Source organism: Pygocentrus nattereri, chromosome 18 (genome assembly GCF_015220715.1).
Source record: "Pygocentrus nattereri isolate fPygNat1 chromosome 18, fPygNat1.pri, whole genome shotgun sequence".
Classification (NCBI taxonomy): Eukaryota; Metazoa; Chordata; class Actinopteri; order Characiformes; family Serrasalmidae; genus Pygocentrus; species Pygocentrus nattereri.
This window is the reverse complement of record NC_051228.1, coordinates 14,835,284-14,860,870: the sequence shown is the minus strand read 5'-3', so window position 1 is coordinate 14,860,870 and position 25,587 is coordinate 14,835,284. Positions and strand designations below refer to the sequence as shown.

Below are 25,587 nucleotides of genomic sequence, written 5' to 3'. Positions count from 1 at the left end.
TGCCCACGGCACCGATTACTGTATTTAGTAATTGACTAGTCACTCACTCACTTTTAACAGGCTAAAAATCCCTTAAAGAAGGCGCCATTTACACTTAAATAGTCTTCAGTGCTTCATAAGAACAGTGCTTTACATTGGTAACACTGTGTCTCTGTGTTAAAGTCTATGAATCTTGTGTATACTAAAGAATGTGTTTTGACTCCAGACCACTCAGCTCACAGAGAGGCCAGCTTGCGTTAAGAAAGATTACTCCAACTTCATGGCCTCGCTGAACCTCAGGAATCGTTACGCTGGAGAGGTGTGGATAATCCCTTATCAATTTCTACGTCTCCATACTTAACCTGTTTACTGTAATGGTATCGGGTTCACTGCAGGGGTGATAAATAACATCTTTCAAATCAGTTCTTAAAATGGTGTGCGTGTGTGCGTGCATGTGTGTGCGTGTAATACATTTAGGTGGCAGGCATGATTCACTTCTCAGAGGCCACGCGAAGCACCTCAGACCTGAATAAACTGATGATTCGGCAGTTGAATGAGGCTCTGGAAGGAGGGCAGCCAGAAGTGTTTACTGAAGCTATGTTCAAAATGGCAGCTCTCCTCATCATCTCTAAAGGCATGGCCCCCACACCCAACCCATTTAACACTCTAGATAAAATAAGTGTCTTTTATGGCCTAAAACTTGCCTTTAATGTTATTTGTGATGTAATATTTTGATTTGCAGAATTGCATCACTTTCTCACTTTGTCGAAATTCATGATTTTATGTACTTTTTTGTACGTTCTTTCACTACAATAACCAGCATGGATTGCACAGATGCAGAGGCAAATGCAGAGGTTAATAAATACAGTCATGATGTTGGGCTTCCTAGCAGTAAGTTTAGCTATATGGCTTCCTTCTGCATTAGCCATCTAGCAGGAAAAATATGATTTTTTTAAAACAAACTTCCCTCAAATATCTTCAGCATAAGGCATTTGTAGTTTTTTGAATGTTCCTACCACCTTTAAGATATATCATCGGTAGGGGAGTTTACCAGTCTTTAAGCAGGAAAATATTACTCTTGGAACTATTGTGGCACCATTGCAGGATACGCATAGGCATGATTACAATGGATGTAGAAATAGTTACAGGTACTAAATTCAGATTCAGTTTAGCAGTCAAGCTTAAAAGTAATTGTGACAGCCCTAGTTTTGGACTGCATCAAATTTCTTTTGACAGCATCTACATATTGGAATAAGTTGGCCATAACAAATGTAATAAGAATGAATATGCATATATGTGCTGCAGATTGTGACCCACAGCTCCTGCATCATCTTTGTTGGTCCCCACTGAAGATGTTTACAGAAAACGGAATGGAGACGGCTATAGCCTGCTGGGAATGGCTTTTAGCAGCTCGAGCTGGTGTTGAGGTCCCGGTAAGGCAGAGTTTTCTAACCTTAGTCTTAGTAATTTAAGCAATAATTCACCTAAATTTGCCAACAGTCTTTTAGGTAAATCTTGCTTTCAATAGCAAATAAGACTCTTGGAGTCTTGCACAATGTAATCAGAGGATTAGTAAATACTTGTTTACTGTACCTAAAAGTTCCAATGAAAAACCTGAATCAGAACATTTCAAAAGAAGTCTAACCTTTACTGGAGGGTGTGTATTGCGAGTTCGGACATTTTCATGATTTTTGCTGAAATTCTCTGGCTGCAGTTCATGCGTGAGATGGCGGGTGCATGGCAAATGACAGTGGAGCTGAAGATGGGGCTCTTCTCAGACACCCAGGTGGAGGCAGACCCCCTGGCTGCATCAGAAGAGAGTCAACCTGTGCCCTGCCCTCCCGATGTCACACCCCACTACATCTGGATAGAGGTCAGTGGTGCTGGTGTCGCTTTATCCACTCCCATAAGCTTCTGGTCATATCCATAGCTGCCTGCTCGAGGGCCTCGGCTGGATTTGCATGGTGAGAAAGCTCCTTATGATCTACCCCAGAAATAGCGCGCATTCCCACATGTCCTTCAGGGCTCCAGCTCAGGAGACGACAGCTCTTGTTTGTCCTCTTGCTACTGTCTGATCTGACATTGTGTTCATTGAGTATAGGATTACGCATATGTTATTAAAAAAAATGAATTATCAGATATCAAAATTGGAGTTTCAAGTTATGCAGTTCAGTTACAGTTCACCAGATTCTGCCAAAGAGAAGAAATAAAACTTATAGCTGAAATCATTGATGTACCTGTTAAATTTACCATAGAAATAGGGGTGTCATGATACTGGAATTTTGATTTTAATGCTGATACCGATTGTAGTTCTGCAATGTTCAATAACAAACAATACATATTGAGAAAAAAAACTGAACATAAAAAATTTTCACAGTTTGCAGTTTGATTTGCCAGTAAACTCTTTAAAAAAATAGAGGTGTCTTGGACATAAGGTTCCTAGAATAGAACAGGCATAGAACACTTATGTTATGTAGAAAAAAAACTTTGAAACGCCGCCCCCTTTTTAAATTTAGAGATATGATTTTTTTTTTTTTTTTTTTAAAGCACCATCCACACAAAGGCTTTTTTAGGGAACAAAATGTGATTCTTGGCATAGTTCCAAAGAACCCTTTCTGGAACCATTCTTAAAATTGCATTGTAATATTCAGCTTTTATAAAGTAAGGCAACTCTACTCAAAAAAAAATTTATAATCAAATAAGCCAAGACGTGTCTGGTGTCTGAAGTTTGCTTCTTTAGTTTTTTTGTCATGGCTGATTTGATTATATTTGGCTAAATAAAAAATAGTTAAAGGTGATTTTGTGTAGAATTTCTTCTCTATAAATCTATTACTTTTAATATAAATGTATGAATTTTTCAAATTACAGTGTACCTATAGACTGATTTTTCTGCTGTTCATGGTCTTTACAGTTCCTTGTCCAGCGCTTTGAGATTGCGAAGTACTGCAGTGCTGACCAGGTGGAAATTTTCGGTAGCCTACTCCAGAGGTCACTATCACTCAACGTAGGCGGCCCCAAGAGCAGCCTGAACCGCCATGTTGCGGCCATCGGGCCCCGCTTCAGGTTTATGGCTGATTCTTAGCACTTCTGCTTCCATTGCTTTGGATTCATACTTTGTTTTATGACACAGAAACCAACAATGCAGCAACTGGAAGTGAGAGTCTGCCATTGTTCTTTCCTTGCAGGTTGCTGACACTTGGCCTTGCCCTGCTCCATTCGGATGTGGTTACCAATGCCACTATCCGCAACGTGCTCAGAGAGAAGATCTATTCCACTGCTTTCGATTACTTCAGGTATGGGTTTGTTCTTAGTTTCAAAATAGGCTTCCAGTTTTCTAGTGATAGTTTAGATACATTTTTTTTATATATATTTGCACCTGGAAACACTGTTGAATCCTGAACTATCATATTCAGAATCACTGTTACGAGGAAAGAGTTTAATATTGCCCACCGATTCTTCTCTGTTTTCAGTGTGGCGTCCAAATTCCCTACTCAAGGGGACAAACGTTTGCGTGAAGACATCAGCGTCATGATCAAGTTCTACGCCAGCATCCTCTCAGACAAGAAGTACCTAGCTGCTAGTCAACTCGTGCCACCGGGTGAGCCTGGCGCCAATCCCCCTCAAAGCTCCCTATCTGCGGGGATTTTCGGATCGCTAATCGTTTCCAGCACTTCTCCAATATCAATCTTAAGTAAGCCTGCCTTGCTCCAACTGTGGAAACTACAGTGCCCCGGGAGCATGTTGACGCAGTTCAAATTTGCCACCGCACAAATTTGAAGCATGCGCGAAAGTGCACGACTCTGTCATCACGGCCACCCGATTATCAATTTGTCACTGGGCACAAATTGAGAAACGGCTCTGCCTCGTCCACCCCCAGATGCCACCTTCACTGACCCCTACAACACCACCTTCATTGTAGACAGCATTCTCTCATTCATGAATTAGCCCACTCATGTAAAATGCATGGTCATTTCAGTATCAGAGGACTAATTTGTTCACCATCCGTTCCTTAAAGACCTCTCCATCCGTGTGATGCCTACTGAGAAGCCCGATATTTTGTCTCAGTTAATAATTGTCAAACTGTGTAGTGCAAATGTTACTAATGTATTGAATGCTACTAATTCATTCCAAAGAAGAAAAAAAACTGAATGTGCTGGTTTGAAACATGGTGAAAGCACAATGTTCTGGGATCATCTGTAGCACCAACATGGTTCAGGTGTAAAAAAGAGACAAAGATAGAACCAGAGAAGTGGAAAAGAAAATGGAGCATTCTTTTAATTAAAAATGAAAAAAAATGTTCAAAAATGTCAGGAAAAATAATGAAAGCAGCTGCAAAATTAACTAAAGAACATTTTTGCTTGGCTTTGGCAGATAACCAGGACCCATCGCTGAACAGTCTGTCAGTGATGACTGCCGCTGACCCCAGGAACACCATGGACATGTCGGTGGGCACTCGCCAGCAGAGTGCCCAAGGCTGGATCAACACGTACCCGCTGTCCAGTGGAATGTCTACCACTTCCAAGAAATCAGGTATGGAAGCTTCATAACCTTGATTCATTTTAATTATATAATTGCATTAGCCTCACACTCCAGGTAATGCTCTGAGCTCTCTGCTGACCAGAGAAGTCTAGAATGGCTCAGACGGATGTTGTGTATCCGCTTGTGCACAATGCACTGTCACTGGAGTGACTCCTGTCATTAAAGTTTGGCCTTGTGGTCAATAATATATTTTAGTCCACCTGCAGTGTCTGCGATTTTTTTTGCCAGCCAGTTTTTGTCAAAATTGTCTAGTAGTACTACTAATGTTTTTTATAATATTAATAATAATAATACTGCTGATTGTGAGCACGTTGAAAGAGTATTCCAAAGAGAGCTTTTACAGAACATTCCATGGACATAGGGATGTTATCTGCTGTTGTCATCAAATGTTCATCAGTAAATTGTTGATTTTGCGTTTAAGACCTAAACACTGAGCCAGACCTTCTTTTTGAGACTGCGTGTGAGACGTTAACATCCAAAGATGTATGATGCGGTCTGAAAATTCCCACAAAATCAGACCCAACGCATTCGACTTTTAAATGATTATTTCAGGCTTTTCAGGGCAACTTGCAGCAGTGCACGCACACCATATATTACTGTGTTTCACTTTTTTTCCCTTCTCACCCTGTAATCCTGCTTCTTTCAATTTTAGTAAATAAATCTCATAAAGTGCAGCTTTAAAAGAAATAAAATAAAAAGACTCAAGTCTTTGTTTTCTGTGAATTTGTTTCATAATTCTGACATACTGTATCCACTGCTGCGTCACAAATAATTCTATGAATGCTGCGTCCAAATTAGCAGGCTCTAAGACTGTTATTAGTAGAATAACCGATATCTGATGTCTGTCTTAAGTCAAGAAAATGTACAAAATCCTCTTGAAAATATAAAAAATGCAAACAAAAAAACACTTCCTCTATCTCTTACAATGTATGAATTGCTCATATACAATATATATACTTGCTCATATGGTTTCTGACACTATTCTGACACTATTAGCAGCCATCTATAAAGGAGAATTCTACTGTTTTTTTTGTTTTTTTTTTACATTTCTGCATAATACAATGGTTTAACAAAGTGATTCAGATTGTAGAGAGGCTCTATACTGTGGGGATGATAGGAACCAGGACTTGAGATGTCTACAAAATGAATTTTTATTTATTATCCAAAACCAATATGTTGTTGATCACATTGTAATGTATGTTGATAAGGTTAAAACAGTGATTAATCTGAAAAAATAAATGGTCTTTGGGGACAATTTTGTCTGGAAATGTCCAGCAAAATGAATACATTTTTTAAAAATACATTTTGGGCCAAAATCTTCAAAACGGTCCAAACAGAATATCTCAGACATCAGTGCATTTGAAACCATTCTATGTAATATCTATCTGTAAGGGTTTTCTGAGGCATTAAGATGTCTTTAGACATCTGGTTCCTATGACCACTGCTGTGAACAATTCTGACTTGTTACGTTTTTCTAGAATGCAATATTTGGAAACATTTTAACCATTTAATTATGTATAATTTTGAACAATCAATAGGTTTACCCTTTCAGCCTGAATTTTGTTTGTACTTTTGTCCCTCACAACATGCAGTATGTCAAACTAAAGCAAGTTCACTATGCAAATGCAAACCATGCAAATAATAATGTCTTCATTCTTCTTTGTTTATCACAGGAATGTCTAAGAAGAGCAACAGAGGCACTCAGCTGCACAAGTACTACATGAAGCGTAGAACACTGCTACTGGCCTTACTGGTAAGCCTATACTCTTTCCACCTTTGTCAAGTCAAGTCTCCTCCTAAACCTGGGGCTGAAACAAAAATGCTGGTTAGACCAGTTAGCGTTATTGATCAAATTTTAAACCCTTTAAGCTCATAGATCTTTTGACTACTGATTCTTTCCATCTCTTTCACTATCCAGGCCAGTGAGATTGAGCGGCTGACCACCTGGTACAACCCACTGTCTGCCCAGGAGTTGACCATTTTCACTGAGCAGTCAGTGGAGACCAGCATTGCCAACTGGAGGTCCAAATACATCAGTCTCAGTGAAAAGCAGTGGAAGGACCATGTCAACCTTGCCTGGAGCATCTCTTCCTACCTTGCTTTGCAGTTGCCAGCTAGGTATATTTAAATATGGCCCAGTATGTTAGTATAATATGGCTTTTACTTTTCCATTCATTTTTGTCTTGAAAGACCTATTGACCTTTCTGGGCCTGTCTTGAAAGACCTATTGACCTTTCTGAGCCTGTCTTGAAACGTCTATTGACCTTTCTGGGCCTGTTTTGCAGGTTTAAAAACTCTGAAGCCATTGTGTCTGAAGTGACTCGGCTGGTCCGACTGGACCCTGGCGCTGTTAGCGATGTTCCAGAGGCAGTAAAGGTTAGACAAGAGTCAATAATATTTTCTTTTTACTCTCAGGCTACTGTGAAAAAAGGTCCTTAAATGGCGGAGTCAGCTAAAGTGTGATTTCCAGCGATCCATCACTCTAGCTTAGTTTCAGTAGTCGGCGTCTTGCCCACATTAGGGACTCTGAGTCTTGGCACATTTTCACTTTGAGAAACACAAACAGCTTTTTTGAAAATCACTGGTGTCATGCCATGTGGTGAGCCATGTTCCAACCTCAATATATTTTACCCTGTGTGCAACACTTATATACAACACCACCTATTAAAAAGCGTAGCCTGTCACTGCCAAAGCCTTTTAACTACCACATTTGGCAAAGCTTGCTGGTTTGTGAGAAGTAGTTTGGTGAGGTTGCACTGCTAGTCTTATGATGTGCTGGTCTTGTTGCCCGTCTTATGATTCGTATTTGAGCTCTTAATGATCTCATTATTCAGATGATCCAGTGACATTCAGGAAAAAATGTTTGTACAGAAAAAGGGTATCAACTTTGATACATTTTTGTTTACCACAGGATGTTATAGTAGTGGTTTGAAATAGACTTTTCCCGTAAAGAAAACATGCTTAGACCTGGAGTCTAAGAATGTCTTCAGAAGTCTATTGCAGGCTAATTATTGACATTGCATAAGCAGAATTTACAAAAACGAGTGCACTGATTTGCTACACAGGGTAGTTTGCCCTCAACCCTATCCAGCTTAGTAGCTATTGAGCAGTGGTGGGGGCTAGCAGATGGTAAAGGGCAGCAACACGTACTGGAGAGAAACTTAAGAAAATGTATTAAAATACTGTGAACAGGCATAGATAAAAAAAAAAAAAGAAGGCAGCCACACAGCAAATGTGTATGACACCAGTTGATGGTATAAACTTCCTTTATTGTTTGCTATGTTAGACTTAGCCCCAGTGCAAAACTAACAAAGCAAACTTCTGACCTCAAACATTTAAACTGATCAACTAAGTTGGCCTAAGGGGGAATTTATAAAATTGTCATTTTTAAAAAGCTGTTCCTTTAATGTTACATTGTATGCCGATAACCTAGCTAAAAAAGAATGTGCTGCGTGAAATGTTTATTAAGAACATGAAAATGCTTGAATTGGATGTGCTGACCAAAATTTTTAACCATCTTCACTTTTTCCGTTATATCTTTCTCTAACCACAGTTTCTGGTGACATGGCACACCATTGATGCTGACTCACCTGAACTGAGCCACATCCTGTGCTGGGCCCCTGCTGACCCCCCCACCGGCCTTTCTTATTTCTCCAGCATGTACCCTCCTCACCCACTCACAGCGCAGTATGGCGTCAAAGTGCTGCGCTCCTTCCCACCCGTATGTACCGGTTGCTTCTGCGTCACAGTTCTGCTTCTGCTGCTAGGGAGCTCAGGCTGTGACACAATATGCTGTAATGCCACACTGAAGCACTTTTAATGAACCTGTCTTTGTCTGATGTGAATGCTAGCCACTTGAAGTGTCAAGGGTTTCCACACCCACTAACCTACGTACTGTGCTTCTATTGACAACATTTTAAATGCTTCTGTCACACTGTGACAGAATACTAGTTGCCACAATGAACTGTCACAGAATTAGTTACCAAATTAACATTATTGAGTCATTTAGGCTAAATTCATAATATAAGCCTCATTGATCCAGTCTTTTTACTTTGTGATTTAATTTTAATGTGCAGTCATATACAGAAGTGAAGTTACATATTCATAGTAACATATCATGATGAGCTTCTGATGATAGTCATGGATTTACTCTTATTTTCTGTGATATGCTTCTAACAGTAGTCACTGGTTTTCATAGATCTATTTGTCTTTGGTACTCTAGGTCAGGTACAGTAACAGTAACACTGTTACTAGTTTCATAAAGCTTTTTCTCTTTTGCTATTCTTTTGCTATTCTTTTCTTTGTTCAATATTGTATATTAATTGTAAAATCATATCTTTAGTGTATACTGCGTTTGTTGGATTATTGTTTTGCTATCTGGTAGCAGACCTTTGGTCTACTAGCGGAGTTCCCCTTTTGCGTCTGGGTTCCTCTTGAGGTTTCTTCCTCTTGCTCTTAGGGAGTTTTTTCTCTTGGCACTGTTGTGCTTGGCATGCTAATTTGGAGCTTGGACCCAGATTTCCTATAGTGCAGCTTTGTGGAAATGTTATAGCACCTTTTTACTTTAATTTAACATGGGAAAAATACATCAAATATAAAATGCTATATAAAAATATGTTTTCCACCCAATATGTTAAATTTAGCACTTAAACAGTAAGTATGTATAAAAATGTGGACACTTGTTCTCTCTAGAGGAAATTTATTTTCACTTAGATAATCATATAATATAACAAGCATTGTCCAAAGTTTTGCAAACAACTATATGTAAACTATATCACTAGTGATGATATGGGGGGGAGGGGGGAGGTGCACATTTTATCAAGTTTAGACACTGCAGGAATGCTGCCAACATTCGATGATGACAGCACGATGTGCACATGCAGTGAAGTGTAAAATTCTCATGTGTTTACGGACACATGGACACACACACACAGATATGTGTGATATGTATATAATATTTATGATTTAAAATCACATATAAAAACATAGATTTGAAAAGATCCACTTTTTATGTTCAAATAGCCCTGAAACATTCAAATCTTTGTCACAGTTAGGCAAAAAGATTGCACCACTTCAAACATGTAAGTGAATGCAGCCTTATTAGCTTCTCTGAGACATTTGTTGGCTGTTTCAAGGTACAAATATTTAGTGTAAGGTCTGGTGAAAGGTGAAAGAGTGCATTGTTAGTTAGTTATCTCAGAAAACCACATCTAATCTGTACCTGTTGCCCAGGAAAAAGTGATAATGAGAGAACGTCTAATGGTAGTGTAACTTCGCTTTGTTGCTTCTAACAGGATGCAATTCTGTTCTACATTCCACAAATTGTGCAAGCTCTCCGGTATGACAAGGTAAGAAGCTTTCAGCCACCCCACCTGTTTCTTAACAAAACACAGCACAGGGTTTCCATTGACTCACAGCCCTTGCTCCTCTGTGACAGATGGGCTATGTGCGTGAGTACATACTGTGGGCTGCACAGAAGTCCCAGCTCCTCGCCCACCAGTTCATCTGGAACATGAAGACCAACATCTACCTAGATGAGGAAGGGCACCAGAAAGACCGTGAGTGCATCCAAATCAGAGGAAAGGCTTTGGGGCAATTGTAAGAATTGCAAGACAACATCAGGACAGTAAGAAACTGCCCACTGCTGCTATTCAATCAACTTTGGCCATGTTCACCCAAATTTTTCGATATTTGATTTTCAATTTGGAACAGCCTGGTCCACAAGCCTCTTTTCATTCTCTACTGTCTACGGTGAAGAACAGTCTGCAAATATGTGCATCCAGGCATTTTGGTACCTATGACAAATGCTTGTCATGCCTGCAGAACGTGATTTCAAAAATCCTGTTTCCAATATTGTTAAAGTTTTAAATGTTGTTATTATTAATTCAAATAAAAAAACAGATAGAACCCAGCATCTTGATTTAGGGCTACTCCAGTTTTAGTGGACCAGAGTCCAGCACAATGTCAGTAATTTACGTACTTAAGCACGTCATCTACACATGGTAACTAATTCCTGGGACCTGTCTCACAAACCACATTTCAGCTGCACTAAACCTAACAAATGCAGCCAGGGTCAACCTGTTTTTCGACAGCAGGTCTGGGTTTAGACATTTAGACGAGAAGATTAGTGATCAGATGAGCGAAGAAGCATCTCATGAAGCTAATGTGCACTCACATTTAGCAGGCTGAAGATTCCTCACAAGGGGGCACTGTGAGTGATCTGGCTTGAGATCTGAAAAGAACTTCACCAGAAGGCTGGCTTTGACTGGTCAGTAGCTTAGTCCCAATTGGTCATGGAGCTGTGGGGATTACAATCCATAAACCCTGGTTTAGGTGTGCAGAATACGTTGCCATAGTAATGTATCACTTTTTAAATAGTGATTCACTGTTGTGAGACAAAAAATCCAGGGTTAGAGCAAACATTTAAAGCTAGCTGGCTAAGCATGAAATCCTGCTTTGCAAGACAGAAAAATGTATACTTCATATCACTGGTGTAGAACATGTATAGAATAGAATAGTGTTTGTTGAGTTTTTTTCTTATTTTCCTGGTACACAGCGGACATTGGAGAGCTGCTGGAGCAGATGATGGAGGAGATCATAAGCTCTCTGTCAGGCCCAGCTAAAGACTTTTACCAGCGAGAGTTTGATTTCTTCAACAAGATCACCAATGTCTCTGCTATCATTAAGTACGTTCTCTCACACTGTGAAAGCCAATCAATGACCAGAGAACTCCGCTGTTTTAATGCTCTGCCGTTCAAACTGTTTTTCAAGTGTTTTTCTTCATGTATGCTAATTTGTATACTGATTGTTGTCCTTATCAGACCTGTCCCGAAAGGTGACGAGAGAAAAAGGGCTTGCCTAAAAGCCTTGTCTGATATCAAAGTTCAGCCAGGTTAGAACACACTTTGTCATTTTTATTTTGTTGTAGTGTTGTGTAATCTAAACAATGCTCATTTTCATTTTGTGACTTTTATTTTGTTGATTTATTTTCCCAGGCTGCTACTTACCAAGCAATCCTGAAGCCATTGTTCTAGATATTGACTACAAGTCAGGAACTCCTATGCAGAGGTGAGGTATTTAAAAGAGATGACCAAAGCAAATTTGGATACACATCATTTTAGAACACCACCACTATTTACTGTGCCAATATTTACATGGTGCAATGATATTTTCCAGTGTTTAATTTGTTTATGTTTTGCAGTGCTGCCAAAGCTCCTTATCTGGCAAAATTCAAAGTCAAGCGCTGTGGAGTGAGTGAACTTGAGAAAGAAGGTGTGTAGTGTATTCTTTTTTCTCTCTTCCTCTCTAATGATTATAATGTACATTTAGAACACAAAATGTATATTCATGGCCTATGTAATGTACCATTAGCACAGTGGACTGTTAATAATTACATAAGCAAATACAAGAAACATTTCTCAGATACTTCAAGATGTATCCTCATAAGCAGAGGCAGACAGATGCAATAGAATTGCACTGGACACTTAGGCCAACAAGCCAGTGTGTGTATGATTGACAAACATGCTTCCCCCAAGGGTATCATTGGGAGCTCACAAATTCAGGCCCAATGATGCCACAGCCATCTAAGGCTGAGACTGCAAAAGAACATAATTAACCTCTTTACATGGGTAGAATATCTCTCCCTCTATCCCGTCACCCAGTGGGATGCAAGGCCAAAATGTGAAATGTGGTCAGGGGTCAGTGGTGAGGCACTCTCACTTATAGAATGGTGTGTTCATGTTTCGTGTGTTCATCAGTGTTCATGATGATTTATAATTGTTGATAATAATGTTCTAACTGTGATTACATGACAAATTCCACATCTCTGTGTAGGTAAATGACCTATGATTTATGATATAGTGGTCTATATTTTCCTGTTCTATCTAGGTTTGCGCTGCCTCACTGACTCTGTAGATGACGGAGATGAAAACTCAGAAGTCGCACAGAAGGTCTGCTGGCAGGCAGCCATCTTTAAAGTGGGAGATGACTGCAGACAGGTTAGTTATCCTTAAAAAAGGGCTTCTGAAGTCCATTTAAAAGGTAACAGCTGACTGTTTTGGTTTCTTGCGATAGGACATGCTGGCACTGCAGATCATTGGACTCTTTAAAAACATTTTCCAGCTGGTGGGATTGGATCTGTTTGTGTTCCCCTACAGAGTTGTAGCCACAGCCCCTGGAGTAAGTTCTACTCTTTGTCCCTCATACTATCCACTACTAGCACATTAAATGTACTAAGGCTGTACAAGGAGAGCTGGATAGTGGGTGGAATTTGAACATGACTAAATTAGGGTTAAAAACAGGGTTAAAAAATATAAATGTTTCATTGTTGCTGTTCATTGCTGAGAGCTTCCTGATCAAGATTTGTTGGGTATTTTGATAACTCTAGGTATTTATGTACTCCATGAAATGCAAATAGATTTGGCCAAAATCTTTTCCTTTTGGCAAAGTAGTCTTTCAAAAAGTTTGTTTAAAATAAATACTCGGTCACTTGGTAGGCCTGTCATGATCATTAATTTATTTTCATATAAATAATGATAATTACAATTAACAATTGATTTTGTTTTTTTGTTTTCTGTATGCAACTATTAAAGTATAAGTCTGAAGTGTCAAAACACACTTGGACAGACACAGCTGGAGCCTAAATAAACAAATGTTACTTTGTGTTATACCACTGGTCAGATGCTAGAATAATGTTGTTTCGCAAGACCTATGACATGCCCTAATAACTGATTTCTGCTTGCTTTTGCCTCCTAATGGATGAAAACGTTTGTTGCCGTGTAAACATAGGATTGTGAAAGCTAACAACTGTGGAAATTAACTGTAGTCAGCAACTATACTTGCTACTACACACTTAAAAATGATGGTTCTTTGAGGGTTCTTTAGTAAAGAAAATGAACACACAAACAACTATTTGTGTAATTAAGGGGTCCTTTGCATCATGAAAGGGTTCTTCAGATGGTTCTATATAGAACCTTTCTGAAAACACTCAAAGAACCCTTTGCATGATTTAAAGGATTCTCTGCATTGCTGAAGAGCTCTTCAGATTGATGGAGAATGTCTTTTATATGGTTCTATAGCGCCAAAATATGTCCTTCTGTTGTTATGATGTCAAGCCTGTAACAATAGAAGAACTGTTTTTAGTGCTATAGAACCATATAGAGTTCTTTAGTGATGCAGAGAGCCCTTTAATCATGCAGTGTTTTTGGTTCTATACAAAATTATTTTCTTTACTTGAAGAACCACCATTTTTAAGTGTGTAGCTTAAATCATTGCGATCAGGCAATTCTGTTCTGACAGGCCCATTTTTATGTGCAGCACAAATGTTTAGTTCTTTTGAGGTGACTAATAAAAAAATACCATAATCACAGCCACAATCCAATTGTACCACTGTGTTATGGAATTTGAGGCTACAGTGTTTCTTTCCAGTTTTGAAAAAAGTGTATTACCAGTGACTTTAAAACAAAATTTCTATTTAAAAAAAAAAAAGTAATTTGATGCTTTGATGCTTGTTATTTATTTTTTCTTATATTATCATTGTAAACAATGGAATGAAAAACTTTGAAAGTATTTAAGTATGAATAAAGCTGGCATAGGCAGGGATGCAGGGGTGTAAATTATTAATTACTTGTATCATTTCCTTCTTCCAGTGTGGTGTAATTGAGTGTATCCCTGATTGTAAGTCTCGTGATCAGCTGGGCCGACAGACTGACTTTGGCATGTACGACTACTTCAGGAACCAGTACGGGGACGAGTCCACTCTGGCTTTCCAGAAGGTGATGGCAATTTAAAAATTCGATTAAACCCTCAGTATAATTCGGTCCAGTTCAATTCAGTTATATTTATCCATATTGTGTACCTCGTCACAAAGCAGCTGAAGAGAAACGTGGGTCCAGACTCCTGATGAGCAAGCTCCACATGTGGAAGAGATATTGAAAGGAACTTATGTGGTGTTGGAGATGTTTAAAGACTCAGAAGGGCTCAGAACTCACATTTCTCAGAAGCGCACCAGATAGTGGAGTTACAATACAGTCCTTTAAAGGGCTCATTTTTCTCAGTTTTATTTTTTCCCCTAAGGTCCTCTCATGACTTTTGTGCAGTTTTACATACCAAAAAAAAAACAAAAAAGTAGTTTTATCATGATAATTTTGCAACTTCTCTTTATCCCTTTGAATTAAACAGGCTGTTTGTTACTGTGTCTGTTTAATTCCCCGCGACCCTGATGGAGAAGCGGCTTAGAAAATGGATGGATGGATGGATGGATATTAATTGAGTCATATGCAAAAGTTTGAACACCCCTGATCAAATTACGCATTTGATTGATTTTCTAAGTGAAAATATGTTAACACATCCTATGCAGAGAACAAACTTAAAATGGCATTTTCTGCATATATATGTGTACAATTTATTTGCTGAGTTAAACATATTGGGGGGAGGGAACACAATGTGTTTTTTCATGAACAACTCCATGAACAACATTTTATGTTTCTGAAAAAAAAATTGAATACATTAAAATAAGAAATGTGCAGAAATGTGTTCTCTGTAGAGGATGTTATTTTCACTTAGAAAATCAACAAAACATGTAATTTGATGAGAGGTGCCCAAACTTTTACCTCTTCTGATTGGCTGCCATGTATTGCAGCTCATTCAAAAAACAGTCCGGGCTGACATGCTACTTATAGTGTGAATGAGCGGAGCTAAACTGCTGCTTTTGTAGCTTAATTTTCTTATATGCACTTTATAGACTGGGGAGTAAATGGTACATTTTGAAACTTCAACAATGTTTACATACTGCAGCAAAGTCTTTTCGAAAAGAATGTAGAATTGTGCATGACATGGGCGATTTAAAGATTGTTAGAAAGACTGGTGTCCTAGTAATTATGTTAAATATGCTGTCACTCTTATATGACACCTCATATCTATATAACGTTATAAAAAAAAAAGAACAAATTGTAGCTTTTTTTTTTTTTAGTTAAAGTCACAAGATTTTAGTCAGAGTAATTTTGTACCATTTCTGTTGGTCCATTAATCTTAAAATGTTAACAAATGTTTTCCTCTTGAGTTCCACTTCTAACATTTGTGTTATATTTGTGACTTCATGCAGAGACTGGCAGCCACAAAGCTAAATACAAATTATACACTGTATGGCCAAGAGTATGTGGACATCTGGCAGTCACACCTGTATGAGCTTGTTGGACATCCCGTTCCAAAACCATGGGCTTTAATGTGCAGTTGGCCCTCCTTTGCAGCTGTAACAGCCTCCACTATTCTGGGAAGGCTTTCCACAAAATTTTGTGTGTCTGTGGAAATTGTTACCCATTGGGTCAAAAGAGCATTTGTGATGTCTGAGACTGATATTGGATGAGAAGACCTGGCTTGTAACTGATATTCCAGTTCCAAATCGGCCAAGTCTAGATTTGTTCATTAGAGTGCTAGCTAGTGATGCATGTTTCATCAGTTCAAAGAACACATTTTCACTCCTCCAGAGGACACAAACCTTACTCCACCCTCTGCAGATGCTTGGCATTGCAAGCAACTTGTAGGCTTGTGTGCAGCTGCTTGGCCATTGAAACCCATTTCATGAGGCTCTCGACATACAGGTCTTGTGCCGATGTTGCTTTTAAAAGGCAGTTTGGAAGTGAGTGATGCTATTCACTTCAGCACTCAGTGCCCCCACTCTGCCTCTTTGTGGCTGAGCTGTTGGTGCTCCAAGATGCTCCATTTTACAATAACAGCACTTAAAGTTAACTGGGCAGATCCAGCAAGGCACAAATTTCACAAACTGACTTGTGGCGAAGATCGCATTCTGTGACACTGCCACATTTTATGTCACTCTTAAGTACAAACCATTCTGCTGCTAGTGTTTGTCTGCAGAGATTGCATGGCTATACGCTTGTTTTATTACAACACTTAGTCATTCAATACATAGGAGGGATACTTTTGTCCATTATGTGTGACTGGAGTTCATAGGGAAATGGCTGGCTGACTGTTCATTAATGGGACAAAATTGTTCTGTATTACATGAAATATAAATCTTTAAATTACTATTATAATTCTTTGCTGATATAGATTTCCATACTCAGTGTATTTATCTTTTTTCAGTTAACTGTTTTTAAAGCTGTGTCCAGTTCTAAGAGTTGTCCAGTTAATTAAATTGCTTGTCTGTGCTCCTGTGTCCAACAGGCACGGTATAATTTCATCCGCAGCATGGCTGCCTACAGTCTGCTCCTCTTCCTGCTGCAGATCAAAGACCGCCATAACGGCAACATCATGCTGGACAGCAAAGGCCATCTCATTCACATTGGTTTGTCTGAGTCACTGCCCTTTAATATATTAAGGAGATCACAGGAAGCTATAAAGAAAATATACTTTAATTGAACTTGTATGGTCTTCTACAGACGTCAGAGACCACACTTTCATTTATTTCATTTCCAGTCAAAACAGCCATTAAGTACAAGTTGTTTTTCAGCATAAAAAAAGAGAAAACATACATTTAACAGAAGCCTCAGTAACTAAATATAACATCAATTGTGTCCACTCTTTGCCTTCATTGCAGCTTCCATTCTCTTCAGATGGACTTGCTCTCAGTTTTTGAAAGAAATCTGCAGGGATGTTTTTCCACACCTCAAAAGTTCACTATTAGAATTTGGTTGCATTTTCTGCTTCTCACAATCCACAACATCTTAAACACATTCAGTAATGTTGAGGTTGAGTGACTTTTATCTGATGGGAACAATTGATGCACAAAAGTAAAGAGTGGACAAAGATAAATTTGATATAGGCCCTGTAATTTTCTGTGAAATGTATGTTTGTTTGTATTTATAAATATATGCCTTGTGCTGTTTTCCCTGACTAAAAAAATTTGAACTCTGTGGCTGTTTTCAAAGAAAGAAGTGAAAGTACTTTTGCACAGTACTGTATATGTAAGTGATTATTTTATGTGTGCATTATTTATTTATTTTTTGAACAAACAAAAACATGCATATGTATTATTTATGTAAGAGGGTGTGCATATATCTTTCTTGGTTGGCTGTAGATTTTGGCTTCATGTTCGAGAGCTCTCCTGGTGGTAACCTGGGCTGGGAGCCGGACATCAAGTTGACCGACGAGATGGTGATGATCATGGGGGGCAAAATGGAGGCCACTCCCTTTAAGTGGTTCATGGAGATGTGCGTTCGCGGATACCTCGCAGTAAGGTGAGATGCGCTGCTCATAAATATTTTAGCAGCCCTCGGGGATACAGGATAAGGTGTAAGTGCAGGAGGGAAGGTTAGAGTCTGGGGTGATGTTTCTATGTGTTTGTATCATGTCAGACAGTAAGAGAGAGAAATCTGCACAGCCAAAGCTTTTTTTCAGCATGAACTCAGTATGAAAATCTGCTTATTCTTGTGGTTTCTGTTTCTCTCTTTCTCTCCCCCCCCCCCTTATCTCAGGCCATATATGGATGCTGTGGTATCATTGGTAACCTTGATGCTGGACACTGGTCTTCCATGCTTTAGAGGACAGACAATAAAACTGCTCAAGTATGTGTCCACTTCCAAAATGCACCTTACTGGGGCAGATAATAAAAAGCCTAGTGCTCTTAATCCTCTTTTAGGTTTAAAATGATTTTTTTCCTCCGTTTGTGTGTTACAGGCAAAGATTCAACCCCAACATGAGTGAAAAAGAGGCTGCAGCCTTTATGATCAAAGTCATCGAGCGTTGCTTCCTCAGCAGCAGGTACAACCCTGCTACTTTAGCTTTTTTGATTTTAAGGTTTGAATATAGTCTGCATGACAGTTATATTAAACCACTGTGTCAGCCTATGAGCCTTTTTGGATACTGATTGTGTTGATTGATATATCAATAAGCACACATAAGCATCATGTGGAGCAATTGTTTGGCAAAAAAGTGTAATTTACACAAACCAAAAAAAGTTTGGCTCTTTAGTTTTGCACTGGAAGTATAAAGGTAACATAAAACAACGCAATACAACACTTGAGGCCATGCTTATCAGTGATTTTAAGAGGGTATGTGGTGGTGTTTAAGCAAGCAAGGACAAGGGCTTTCACTCAGTCATAATTGTATATTGCAGGCATTTCATTTCTTTTAAAACTGTTCTCGTGTAATCATGAACATACAGAATTTAAGGTTGGAACCTTCACCTTTGTAAGTTACCAATACACTGAAAATTTTTACTACCTCTCTACAGTTGTATCGTTTTAGGGCCTCTGGTCAAATTACATTTTTGTTGATTTTCTAAATGAAAATTACAAACACATGCTGTACAGAGAACATAATTTTTAATGTACAATTACTGTTTATTTGCTAAATTAAACTTAGAAAAAAATAAACCATAAAATGTGCAAACATTTTGACACGTTTTATATATTTAAAGATTTTTTTTTATAGTTTTAATTTTTTTTCAATGTAATGTAAAGCTGATCAAATAAACAAATATTGTGCTCTACAATTTGCACACAAAGTGCCACATTTGAGTTTGTTCTCTGTAGAAGATGCATTAACTCATTTTTATGTAGCAAACACATGTAATTTGACTGGAAGTTCTAACACAAAATATTCACAGAAAAAGGAAACCTGTTAGCTATCTGATGAGTTGAGCAGTCTGTCTTATTGAAGCTACACTATGTAAGACTTGGATGTAAGACTGGGATTTGGAGACCTTTCTGTTGGAATTGTGTAATTATACTCAACATGCAGAGAAAAATTTTGTAACGTTGGTTGTGCTTCAGGCCTCCAGGAGCAGATCAATTTGATGATTGTGAGTGTGTAAACTGAGAATTCAAAATTTTTTCTGAGGTTTTAAATAAATGATTTACTTTTGCCATTGTATCGTCATTATAATGACGATTCAAACTGCTATTTCAGGTCTTACCCGTGGCAGCGCACACACACCATATTTTAGTGTTTAGGATTTTGTTTTTTCCTGCTTTGTTCACTACTGCTACTTCTTTTAATTTGAACAAAAACATCTTACAAAAGTGTAAAAGTTAAAACAAAACCGGTCTCTTTTGTAGAGTAGTTTCAAGCCATTGAAAGCCATACATGCTTCATTTCTGGTCATATGAATCATCATGCTCAGTGGTCATTGCGAGCAACAGAATGACACATGAATACAAAGTTCAACTGCCGTGAGGCGGTCTCTATTGAGCAAAAATCTCCACTTTTGTCGTAAATTGTGATGATAAACGGACCAACACAGTCTCAATTTACTTTTAAAAATTGTTATATTAACTTCCTTTAAAAGTTAACACTGTTGCCTTCTCCTCCAAACATCTAAGATGTGAGGTTTTGTTCTGGCAGTGATGTGTTGAGTGTTTTACCAGAACTTTTAAGTGCTGCTCAGGCAATCAGATTTCAAATTTTGGATTACATTTTTGTCGATAAGAGCAAGTTTTACAATGTTAGAATCATGAATCAGGCATGCAGCGAGCATGATACCATTTGATGACACATTTGCTTCCTAGCTCCAGTGCAGAACGTGTTGGCTGACCAACTGCATTTGGGATTTGAAGAAAACTGAATTTGATGACTAACCAAGCTATCACTTTAAGTGCTGAACTGCTTCTGACAGTCCCGTGTCTTCTGTTTCTGTGTTCCAGGAGCAAGACCTATGACATGCTGCAGTACTACCAAAACCAAATCCCATATTGATGAAGCACTGTCTCACCCCCATTCACATCTCCCCAATTGTCTGCATCTATTAGCTGTAGTCCTCCCTCAGAGATCAATGGCCATATCAGTCGAGCATCCGTGAAGACAAGCACTTTATAGATTTTAATAATTAATATAACAGGCCTTGTCACAGTGGAGGTAATTGCAAGAGTCCAGATAAGTCATGTCCTCTAGTGCTGTCGGGGCCCTCTGTAGTCATCTGCTGTAGAAAGTGCTACATGTGCAATGATCTTATCTCCCTTTAATGTGCACAACATAATGGTGTTGTGTGAGCATACATGTTTGTTTTCTTCTTCTTCTTTTTGATAACATTCCACTTTGAATATATACCAATGCATTCTAAACTATACTTGGAAATTCAGGGGCTGTTTAGTTTAGCTTGTCTTCTTTCTCGAGAAGCCATTTATATGACCATAGCAAAATAGTACTGTATTTATTGGTGTGCCCCTGCAACAATCAGATGTTATGCAATATGTCTGCTTGTGCGTGTGTCACGTTTGTAATAGAACATTGCACTGTACATGGAACCCTAAAGGGAAACTTCAACCAAAAAAGAGAAACTTGATCTTTGTGAACTGCTGCCGTTCTCTGAGTGACGGGTAATTAGGAGTACTTTTGCATGTATACCGTCAAAGAGATATTGACAGATCCATAGCTCTTTTCCCTTTAAACAAGAACTTTATCTGGCTAAGGATGTGATGGATCTGAAGCATTAAACTCATAACAATGCCGATTTACATTTCAATTCAATTGAAATGTTTGAAGAAGAGAAGCAACGTCACTTTATTTAATAGGGGGATTTTTGTTTTGCTGTATTGTTTTTTGTTTTTTTTTAATTTTCTGAAATGGTTAAGATGTAAACAGGCACTCAAGAGTGGTTTAATGTGCAGCGGTCCTAAAGAAGCTTACTGAATCCGAATTTTTCACAGCAGTGGTGAAAGGTACCAGACATTCAGCTTTTAATGCTTCTCAAAGCTACCTCACAGAAAGCTTTTGAACAAAATGAATATGAAAATGCTGCATGTTGCTAGAAAAATTATATTGTGATAGTTCTGACATGAATTAAACATAATTGACAAAATTAATAGTAAACATATATTTTTTTTAATTCAGGGGAATAGAAAGATGCATGCAGGATGTTAAAATAGTACCGAATTTTATTTTTTTCCCCCAGATTTAACAATATTTTAGCATTATTAACATTACATATAAAAACTCAAAAGGCACATGAAGCTTGTGTACATAAATAAAATGGCTGTGTTTGCATTGTAGTCATTGCAACCCCTGGTTTCTATCACCACCACTGTAAAGAAATCTAAGACAGTAAGTTTCCCTACAATGAACCCTTTTACATTAAAACACTTTAAATGCACACATACATGAATTCCCCTATTTCAAAGAATTTATTCACAAGTCTATCTATTGGAATTTAATCAATTCATTAGTGTGTCGAATCACTTTCTTTTAATAAGTATTATTCAGAGACTATCAGAAGAAACTATTTTAGTATATGTACCATAGACCCTAGAAATGAACATTATTTCACATGTGTATATACTGTAATGTCTTATGTGTGATCAGTGGATCAGCTGAAGGATGATCTAAGACCTTATTGTTGTGTAAGTTTAAAGTCTTAAATGTTTTGATTGGACAGGAATAGTTTACTGATACCTTATACATCTGTCCAGTCCAGGTTTCAATTGTGTTGTATTTACTCAGCTGTGCAATAACTTTCTTTTTGTGTCTGGAGTATTATTTATATGCTGGTCATGGAGATGGTGGCTCTTTTCTGTCAATTTACTAGCCGGTGCTGACCAAAATCCTCACTGGCTTTACACAGGGATTTGCTGACCACTCAGTGTGTCCAGTGCTTCTATTGTAGAAATCATACCAGTCCCAGTCAAGAGTGCAATGAATGTGCTCATGTACATCCATCTAAATACAAATTGTACAAAAATGTCTGTGGCATTATTTCTTAACTTTTATATATAATTTACAGCAATGTATGTGCATTAAATACCCTTACATGCATAATACAAATACCAAAATAACATGCCTCTAATGTGGATACCTTGATCTTTTCTAGACTGCATAATATCCCACACCCTTTATATTTTACTGTATCTAATATTCAAAAACTTCTTTATTTCATTTTGCTTTTTATCTGCTATGTACAATAGCCAGAATCTTACAGATTTTAGATTTTTTTTTTGTTGCAAATATCCTCCACATCTCCACTGTATTTTGCTTTTTGTACTTTTAATCTAATATCTAATTTTTTCTATTATAGTTAGCTTACATTTTGTATAATGTTGTGTGTGCTACATTTTTAATATTCAAAAACGTATGGTTTATATTTTACTTTTTGAACGCTGTATTTATGACCATGGAACTATTATAGCTTATAGCTTATGGGCGTTGTGAAAAGCTAATGTAGCTGCCTATGGGCCAAAGCTAGGGAAAGCTATTTGGACGCGGAGTCTGTCCTGCATTAATATTTAATTCGGGGATGTAGCGTGGCACAGAAACGCTGAGCTAATCTCTAAGAGGGAGAGTAACCTCCTCCACGAAGCTACCATGTTAAACACCAGAGAACTCATTAATGCACCTCCAGCAGCCATCCCCCCACTCGCACACCTCTTCCAATCTCCAGCTACCGCTCACTCTCTCCGTCTATCCTTCCCTGCTCCCCTTCATCCTTGAACCAGCACACGTACTGTGGTCAGAGGGGAGCCTTTGAGTGCTGGAGAGCTACCAGCTCTTGGGATGTTCCAATCCAGGACTGAGTGAGTGTGTGTGTGTGTGTGTGTGTGTGTGTGTGTGTGTGTGTGTGTATATATACCCCCTTCTTCAGAAGCTATTCTCCCTGAGCCTGCAGTGTCTACTGGAATTCCACTTCCATCCATACATTAGGCCAAATACTGGATCGCCATGGCAACCGGTTCCCTTAGCACAGCCAGCAGGGTGGGTGTGTGTGTGTGTGTGTGTGTGTGTGTGGGGCTGTAAAAGGTGTTGCAACTGATTTCTCCCCTATTCTCAAACGTGCCCATTCACTCACGACAGGGCAATTTTCAAAAAGCCCCACCCCCACACACACACCTACCCCTGACAGTTCATCACAGTTAGGCCTGTAGACAGTATGCAGTATGATCACCTCACACCCAATTCAACCGCCCCCCCCCCTTTTTTTTCTGTCATTAGGCGTCTATCTTAAGTACTATTTATACCAGTTTGCCATAAATACATTCAGATGCACTAAAGCATTCTGAACTGCCCTAAAAGGTAACAGTGAACAGCATTTCACTTTAACCTTGGTAATAATTTTCTTTGACGATTACAGAAAGCAGCACAGTAAGTCTGCTGGGGATTTCAAGCAGAAGACTGCTCAGTCTAGTCGTGTTCACCCTATTTTTAATGAGCTTACAGATTATAAACTCTAAGGTGGGTTTCACAGTGAGAGGATACTAGGCCACACATTGTTCTTGGAAGGTTTATTAGCCTTGCAGCACAAGCTGGACATACAAACGGATGGTGGGGGGATCTGCTTTTCAACCCAGTAGCTATGGCCGCTTTCTGCACCATGTCACTGTGGGTAGAATTCAGAGCAGATTACACTACATCCAAGACTGCAAACTGGTGTACAGTGAGCCCTGTCAACCCAGATTAGATGGAGAAGCACTTAATGGGGAAAGCTGGGCCATCAGTCTCTTAACCCGACGCATTACTACAGCCCCTAACACTTAAGTGTTGCTGCCGTCTCCAGAGCAGTGGTCCAAAAGCAAGCAAGCACTATGGTGCTCGTGTCATCGGTTCGTTGCCCCTTCCTCAAATATGAATTTATTATATTTAAACTGATATTTAGAAATATTCAGTACTTGAATATGAAACAAATCATGGAATCCAACACCTTAATAGCGTGCTTTTATAAATTAACGAAAGTCGACTTTAGCAAACAGCTTCCGACTCAAATTTGTATTATATGAACCTGGTTGTGACGTCTACAACAAAACTAAAGCTATTATTTATTTAGTAACCAAAACAACCAGTAAACCTACATGTGTCTTTTGAGTTTTATATGTAACTTAACGTTTCTAATGGTAAAATAGGAAAAAACTATTTTCTTTGGGTAATATTTTGCCTTGTAACAGTCTGCGCATGTACCCTTACACAGTACATGTTAGAAAAATCACATTAAACGGTCGGAATGATTTTGTTTACATGTTAACAATAGCATTATACAGAAATTTGAAAAAATCGGTGGAGTTCCACTTTGACGGTACGTTAAGTAACTAGTTAATGCAAGGGCGCCTGAATAGTGGAGAAAACTGAAATTCTGCACCCTTATTCTTATTATGGGTAATATACACATGCTTTTGCTTAACCTTGTATTCAGACAAAAAGCTAACTGTCAGTATATGTAACTACGCGAGGACAGGGTTAGAAAAATGAACGTTATATTTTCATGTATCAACGTCCAAAACTGACCTGATACCGAGAGCAGTGAAGAGGATCGTCGAGTGACGTAGACACCGTATGGCCGAAATACATCCAAAGATGTTAAGGTGGGTTGAATTTAGTATACATTCTTTATTTTACAATTATCATTATAATTAAAACCGGACTGTTTCGGTCGTAAACGATTTCAGTGTCTTGTAGTCGGAAGCGAAGTCTGGCGAGTTAACTAGCTAGCTAGCTAGTTAGTTAATACAGTATAGTTTTAGATAATGGTGGTTGGCGAGCAAGCTTTAACGGACGTTTATGAGTATTTATAAGTTCAGGTTATGAACAGTCCAGCTAATGTCAGTAATTAATAGTCTAGGTCAGTTTCTCACTAGACTAGTGTTAAATTACCTTAGCTCACCAGACATTCTCCGAGGTTCCAGAAATTCCTCTGTCCCCTCAAATAACAACAGTGAAGGCCGGGAAAAAGTGGTGGACTACTACAAACATTTAAACTGTAAGAATAGATTGCAGGTAATTAAAGATAGGATCAGTTAATGATAAAAGAAGGGATAGAAGCTCTCTATGGTTTGGATGCAAGTCTTTTAGAAAAGCTAGTTAAGTATTACTCTGAAGAGGGGTGGGCGAGCCGAGATGGCATTTTTAAACAAATGTAATGCCTGTACCTATTTTTCAGGGCGAATCAGAATATTTAAGTTTTACGTTTGATTAAGAAGTGAGAGTGGTCAAAAAAACCCTGTAAAGCAGCCGGACCAAGAGGAATCAGTGTTACTTGAGCGTTACTGAAGGAAGCTTCTATGGATCTCTACAGGCTGCTATTCTCTTAATTGCCTCAAGTGCAGGAAAACAGCAGTCGTGAGGTGGCTCTAGTTTTATTGCATACCCTGCGTTCTCTCTCTCTTACACACACACACACACACACACACACACACACAC

At 38.6% G+C, this 25,587-nt stretch overlaps 1 protein-coding gene across 2 annotated transcripts in view; it reads left to right on the top strand.

Moving 5' to 3' along the window:
* Positions 1-22,149, top strand: part of pi4kaa (phosphatidylinositol 4-kinase, catalytic, alpha a) — a 46,283-nt gene extending 24,134 nt beyond the window's left edge. The window contains exons 30-55 of one of the 2 annotated variants that reach the window (XM_017693705.2): positions 206-298; positions 457-613; positions 1,285-1,412; positions 1,694-1,852; positions 2,891-3,042; positions 3,165-3,272; positions 3,450-3,577; positions 4,351-4,509; positions 6,192-6,271; positions 6,437-6,636; positions 6,804-6,894; positions 8,072-8,239; positions 9,813-9,866; positions 9,956-10,076; positions 11,075-11,204; positions 11,340-11,410; positions 11,514-11,586; positions 11,720-11,790; positions 12,406-12,515; positions 12,592-12,696; positions 14,166-14,291; positions 16,699-16,819; positions 17,552-17,711; positions 17,949-18,038; positions 18,151-18,234; positions 20,118-22,149. In XM_017693705.2, coding sequence (XP_017549194.1) covers positions 206-298; positions 457-613; positions 1,285-1,412; positions 1,694-1,852; positions 2,891-3,042; positions 3,165-3,272; positions 3,450-3,577; positions 4,351-4,509; positions 6,192-6,271; positions 6,437-6,636; positions 6,804-6,894; positions 8,072-8,239; positions 9,813-9,866; positions 9,956-10,076; positions 11,075-11,204; positions 11,340-11,410; positions 11,514-11,586; positions 11,720-11,790; positions 12,406-12,515; positions 12,592-12,696; positions 14,166-14,291; positions 16,699-16,819; positions 17,552-17,711; positions 17,949-18,038; positions 18,151-18,234; positions 20,118-20,169 — 2,991 coding nt within the window. In that variant the 3' untranslated portion in view covers positions 20,170-22,149. Of the gene's footprint in view, positions 1-205; positions 299-456; positions 614-1,284; positions 1,413-1,693; positions 1,853-2,890; positions 3,043-3,164; positions 3,273-3,449; positions 3,671-4,350; positions 4,510-6,191; positions 6,272-6,436; positions 6,637-6,803; positions 6,895-8,071; positions 8,240-9,812; positions 9,867-9,955; positions 10,077-11,074; positions 11,205-11,339; positions 11,411-11,513; positions 11,587-11,719; positions 11,791-12,405; positions 12,516-12,591; positions 12,697-14,165; positions 14,292-16,698; positions 16,820-17,551; positions 17,712-17,948; positions 18,039-18,150; positions 18,235-20,117 lie in introns of both variants that reach the window. The other variant, XM_017693704.2, reaches the window with a different exon arrangement.
* Positions 22,150-25,587: the final 3,438 nt, after the last annotated feature.